The following is a 6833-nucleotide window of genomic DNA, read 5'->3' on the forward strand; positions in this document are numbered from 1 at the left end:
TTCAGTCCAAATGATGAAGATATCATTCATATATCTTAAGTATAGCAGGGGTTTGATGGTGCAGTTCTTGAGGAAGTCTTCACAATTACTACACCCCACAACAGAGCCATCAGCATTCCCAGATTTTACAGCTACACCTCCAGAAATGTAATATATCTCATCCAATGCACCAAATGCCCTGATGGAAAATACGTAGGACAGACCAAACAACAACTGCACACCAGAATGAATGCGCACGGAAATCTACCAAAGACAGGAATACCCAATGACCTGTGGGGGCACATTTCTCACAAGAAAACCACCTTCTCTCCAATCTCTCAGTCCTGATCCTCAAAACAAACTTACAAAACACTTCCCAGAGACAAGCCTATGAACTCCAGTTCATCAACCTCTTGGATACTAAAGATCATGGACTAAATATAGACATTGGATTTATGACACATTATAACCTGCCTGAGATCTGACTCCTCAGGTACTTCTCTACTATTCATCCCTCTTCTCTCCCCTCAACCCAGCCTGTCTCTCACCCATTGACTCCTCAATCTACATCTTCACTGACTACCTGTCTTATATGCATACCAGCCCAGCCCCTGGCTTCTTTACTTTTCATTCCATCCAGGAAGAGCACACACCAACTGCTGAAACTTCCTTAGCCTAAGGGTTTTTGAACCTGAAAGCTTGCTTTAAAATTGTTTTCCAACTATTTAAGTTGGTCTAATAAAAGATATCAGATTCACCCAAAGAACCTTGTCTGCCTATGTCCTTAGACCAACATGGCTACAACCCACACCCCTTTAAACAGTTAAATAATATAGAATTAGATTTGTAAAAAATATGCAAAATAATTGAGAATTATTTTTCTCATTGAGAATTTTGCCAAAGGATGAACTAAGTCTAAAATTATACCATTCTTTTATGAAAAATCACGGAAGAATTGATCTTGACTCCTGGGTCTCCAGGTAGCCTTAGTATTCAAGAGGTTAGTCAGTGGATGAAGGAAATACTTCTTGCAGGTATGCCAAGATCTGAATAATATATACAGGTCCATGCCCTGTGCATCTTGGCAGTAGTATAATGAAGGGTGGGCACAATTTAGGAGGGATGCCAAAATCATCCCACACTTCTACATATTCTGTACCCTGGCAGCAAAAGCAGCCTCAGTTTGGTATTGCAGCAGCAGCTGGTGAAAGTAGGGACCAGATCAAAAACATCAAAAGGTCCGCCTGAGCTTATTAACCCATCAGGCTACAGTGGTTAAGGCATACCAGGATCTGTAGCCAATGGAACAGAGGGGACTGAGGTGACATCCAGTCTAGCCACCTGCAGCTCCCCAGATAGAGTGATCAGGTGACCATTTAGAGTTGTCACTGGGGTACTAGTCTGGAGCGAGGCTCAAACTTCTGGGAGATGCATTTACACTGTGTCCCCTTCTCCCCAAGTGCTTATTATTGATTGCAGGCCTTTAGCCTGGGATTTTCAAAGGATTTAATATAGTCAGATATGCAATTCAAATAGGAGTTGGGTTCCAAAGTCCCTTAGGCTTCTTTGAAAAAGCCCAACCTTATAGTATTTTTTAATCTGCAACAAATTATACAGAAAGTCTTATTCAAGTCTGGATTGTGTGCATTGGCCACTCTGTTCCTTTGGGGTGTAGAGATGGCCAGTAGAAGATTTATTTACAAGCAAGTTTTAGTTTTAATCTTATATTGAGAACTGCAGTAGGACTCATGTAGCATAACAGCTTTTTTCTGACTCTCTGCACCAGAGAACTACGTAGGAATGAACAAAGTACAGTTCTCCCTGAGAGGCATGAATCTGTGAAGCTCCACAGTTCTCAAAAGGAAGTTCCTTCTTTGAGAAGATACTTTAGCTAATGAAAAATGACAACAATTGCTCATAAACCCACTGTCCTATATGCATTCCTTCCTTTAGAGTGAACAGCGAGCATCAAGACAGCGAACACCTCACAACAAGCAGATAAAAAGGTCAAAACAAACTTGAGCCAATTGTCTATTATTTGGTTTGGTAGAGTGGAATCCAGTTTGATTTAATTAGATGAAATACCAAGCTATTCACTTCCCTTAGTCAGCTTTCCTGAATGAATGATACTAAATCACCCACCCAAGAGTTCCATGAAAGCATTTACAGTTTATTATCACTGCCAACTGTTTTCTTATTTTGTAAAAAAATAGCTAGTGTCTTTTGAAATAATTAGCTAGTTGTTATACACTCAAAGATAAAGGAAAACAAGAGCAACAACAGCTCTACCAGTTTTTATAATTAAAAATATATAGCTTGTATGTAAAAGTGACTTGTATTTAACAACTTTAACTTTTTGTAAGCCTTTAAGAAGCATTTTCAATTTTGGAAACTTAAGCCAATTTAATTGTTACCAAAATGATGATGGTAAAGCTGGCTGTATTAAATATACAAAAACTCCTCAGCTGCATATCTGGATAACTGGTAGAGATGGAATAGGAATTAAAGAAGAAATGGGTGGAAGGTAAAGTGGAATTTATGATAAAATGTACCACACAGATTTCTATGTTGTTGGTTATTGTCCTAAATTACAAATTACTTCCTCATTTAACTAAAAAGTCAGAGAAGTTTGATCTGTAACTACAGTCTAATTTAAAACTGTAATTTAATTATTGACTGATAAAATTTAGTTTCAAAAGTTTGTCAGAGCAGAAATGCAAAACTTGTATACAATCCTTTTGTTGCACCTAAGCAGGTATTGACTGCTTCATCCAAGGACACCTCAAACTAGAGACCACCAGTGATTAAATATAGTTTAGTTTTCCATTAAAAAGTTTCTTTTGACTAGAATTTTACAGAATCTAGTCCAGGAAAGTTAAAGACTCCACATTCATCTGACCTGGAATAGACTGCTCTTTATGAAAGCTTGACAAAATCACAGTGAATCAAAGAACAGGCCTGCAGCTACCAAGGTTTTACCTGAGTCTAATCTAAGGGTTATTGTAAAACTCAATGCATAATTGAAGATTCATTAAGACAAACTTCCCAGATTAAAAGCTAGGTTTACTATGTGAACGAAAGATTCTATTGAGTAGAATTGCTTCCATGCTGTTTGAAGCCTGTTTTTTCTTCTTTTTTTTATTTCAAGTATAAAGAAACAGCCCAAGGAAAGTGAATCTATAATCAGGTCACTTGTTGGTTTCTAATGTCTAAAATATAGCAGCTTTATGCATGAAAACTACCTTTGTAAACTTAAGGAAAACTGTACAATGAATCTTCCTGGGACACTGCACCAAATAGGTCAGAATGTGAAAGTACAGTTCCCTTTCCTAATGTTTTGTTTGGTTGAGATTTGATTCCCAGATCTTAAGCAAGGGGAGACAAGACAATATGGCATTGATGGCTGTCTAACAAAGTGGGAGAAAGCTTCCATTTATTTAACCTGCCCACCCCACCAACCAAACTTTAGTTTAGAGATTACACACACACACACACACACACACACACACACACACAAACACACAATTTGGAAGTGCCCTTATTTGTAGGGTGGTAAAGAGTTTCTTGTCAACACAGTGGCAGAAAGGGATCTTGGAGTCATTGTTGACTCCAGAATGAACATAAGCCGCCAATGCGAGGAAGCGGTCAATAAGGCTAACCGTACCTTGTTGTGAATGTACACATGCATCACAAGCAGGTCCAGGGAGGTGATCATTCCCCTCTAGGCGGCATTGATCAGGCCACAGTTGGAGTACTGCATCCAGTTCTGGGTGCCGCACTTCAAGAGGGATGTGGCTAGCACTGAGAAGGTCCAGAGGAGGGCCACTCACATCGTCAAGGGGCAGCAGGGCAGGCCCTACGAAGAGACGCTAAAGCACGTGAACCTATTCAGCCTCCACAAGAGAAGGCTGAGAGGGGATATGGTGGCCATTTACAAACTAACCAGGGGGGACCAGTGAGAATTGGGGGAAGTTCTGATTCCCCCGGGCACCACCTGGGGTTACTAGGAATAATGGCCACAATTTGTTAGAGAGAAGGTTCAGGCTGGACATCAGGAGACATTACTTTACCGTTGGGGCTGCCAGGTTCTGGAATGGGCTTCCAACTGAAGTGGTACTCTCCCCTTCCTTGGGGGTCTTCAAGAGGAGGCTGGACAGATATTTGGCTGGGGTGATATAACCCCTGAACCAGTTCCTGCCCAGGGCAGAGGGTCAGACCTGATGATCTGTTTAGGTTCCTTCTCACCCTAAGCACTATGGTAATGATGATAACTATGATATTCTCCAGAAAAAACAATAGATGGGAAGCCATATACCATCACTTTTTCAATTTAGGGAGGCGATATTTAATTGAAGGAGAACGGGAATGGGGGACAACCTAGGAAATCCATTCAAGGAATAATCACAGGTGCAAAGAAAGCAAACCAAATGGCACAAGAACAATGCACATTCTAATGATAAGTTAATCAGGACTAGTACAGCTTCCCTTGGTATTAGTGTAGGTACAAAGCATTTGAAATTACAGGGCAAATTATATTCCAGATTCAGGGATTGGTGCATACCATGCACCAATCCCTCAGCCTGGAATATAATTTGTCCTGTAATTTCAAATGCTTTGTACCTACACTGCATGGGCTACTGAAGACAATGTGTGACATTCCATTGACTTCAGTGACTGCCAATCAGACATAAATGTACATTCAATCTGTATTTATTAGTTTAATGGTTATTCTACTGAAGTCAATGGCGACACTCTCAACAACTTCAAAGGGAGAAGAAATAGAACCTAGGGACTTGATTCTATAGAACAGGAGGAAGGATCGTTTCCTACACAACTTCAGAGAACAGGGATCTTTGTCAGTAATACAGTATGATATTATTTTTATAATACAAATATTATATGGATAAATACAGTAATCCATGTTCATGCAGATACAGATCATGGCAACTGTTGATCCTCCTGAATCGTGGTATAGGCATGAGGGCCACCCAGACCTTCAATGCATATACGTGGGCAGGAATTTTTGGAGGAATGGAGGCTGCACAGACCTTCCATCCTTCCTTTAGGTCATTGAAACAGAATCCAAAGACCAGGAGGAGTCCAAATGTCTAGTCATGGCTGTAGCTGCATGTGTCCCAGAATTAAACCCAGGTTTCTTGTGTGGTAGACAAGGATTCTACCACTGAACCACAGGGGACTTCAGAGATACAGATACTGTACTTTATATATAATATATCATGCCACAACTTATACAAATATTATTATTTAAATCTACCATCCCCTGTTTGGCATAAAGATAAAGACCTTTGAATTGAAGGCATCAGTTTTTAGATGTTAAATTTATTTTTGCCTATGATTCACTAATGAGCTATAACAGACAGTTGTAAGCAGTTTATTTGCTAAGTAGTTACATAGCCTGTTTCCCTTGGTGCTGCCACAGAGATGTGGATAATTAAAGTCTTTTGGGGGCCTGGTACAAGATATTTCTACTTGCTGAATTACATTAATGAAGTTCAGCAAGCTGTAGTTATGTAACCTACTGACGCCGTTTTTATACACAAACATGCTTACCTCCATTATCCTTTAGGTGCAAAGCTATCTTGGTATCATCTAGAAAGGAAATTCAGAGTCAGTAAAGCAGGCAAATTTATTTAGGTCTTAAATATCCTTAAGAATAATCTTCTACATTAAGAGAACACGATTTGGTATATACTCAGCAGGATCAATCTGAGATAGTATTAGTCATAGTAGGTACAGGCAGTTGTAACAACCTGAGGTCCTTTCCAACCCTAATTTTCCATAATTCTATGATTCCATGTTAAAGGATATCAATACAAACTACTGTATTTACTTGAATCTATGATGATCCTGAATATAAGGTGACCTGCCCCCAAATTATTAGATTCTATAGAAGGAAAACTTACAAATTTGTTTTCATCTCCCATGTACATAATCTAATTATTGGTCATCTTTAATTCACCCCCTGCTGCTGTGGGGTGGCAGGTGTTGTGGGGAGTTCAAGTAGTTTGCCTGCTGCTTGTACCTGCCCACTGCCACCTCTGTCTCCTGCCTGCCTTCCAGGAGCCTTTGATCCCCCTCCACGCCCTCCCCCACCCCTGCTGTTCCCTCCCTCCTCCCTTACCCTTGCTCTGCACTGTCAAGCTCCATCCTCATCTTAGCCTGGGGCACTAAGGATGATCCTAACCCAACCTCCATAGCAACTGTGCACCACTGTCAGGGTTGGGCTGAGGCTCTACTCAGTGCTCCAGGCTGCAGTGTGCATGAAGCTTGCCATGGAGCAAGGGTATGAAAGGGGGCAGGGAAAACAAAGGCTGCATTTGGAGAGGGGGGTGGCTGCAGGGAGGAGATGGAGGGGTGCACAGGTGTGGGGAGGTCGCAAGCAGTGGCTGTAGCTATGACCCCAACCTTGGAGCCCAAGCCACAACAGCTGCCTCCCCTACAGACTAGTACTCAATTCTAAGATGAGGGTCCCTTCACTGTCACTGACTCAGTCACTTTGGTGTGAAATATTGAAGAAAATATTTGTGGAGAGTGCATATTAATGGAAAACAAGAGTATGAACTCATTGGGACAAAAGGCCAGGGTGAAACTTTAAAAAGAATTTTAATGTTGTGTTGGTTGTTTTCAGACGGCCAACATTAGACCCTGGGTGCCTGACCCACAATAATAGAAGTTTCTTCATTGATCCAGGTTCATATGGCTTGAATTTTTTCAGCTAAACTGAGCACTTCAAGTCTCCAAGCTTTATAACAGAAGTTGTCCGAGACAGATCGTATATCTAAACAGTACCTAGAGGGCTTTAAACTAAGTTCGTCGGGGGACGGGGATCCACA

At 40.9% G+C, this 6833-nt stretch overlaps 1 protein-coding gene across 1 annotated transcript in view; it reads right to left on the reverse strand.

The window, feature by feature from the left end:
- The window catches only part of PLXDC2 (plexin domain containing 2), a 467547-nt gene that overhangs the window by 62641 nt on the left and 398073 nt on the right, over positions 1 to 6833 (reverse strand). The window contains exon 12 of the mRNA XM_019508320.1: positions 5551 to 5589. Within this exon, the coding sequence (XP_019363865.1) occupies positions 5551 to 5589 (39 nt within the window). The remainder of the gene's footprint in view (positions 1 to 5550; positions 5590 to 6833) is intronic.

This window comes from Gavialis gangeticus, unplaced genomic scaffold (assembly GCF_001723915.1).
Source record: "Gavialis gangeticus isolate Ggan-Ray unplaced genomic scaffold, GavGan_comp1, whole genome shotgun sequence".
Classification (NCBI taxonomy): domain Eukaryota; kingdom Metazoa; phylum Chordata; order Crocodylia; family Gavialidae; genus Gavialis; species Gavialis gangeticus.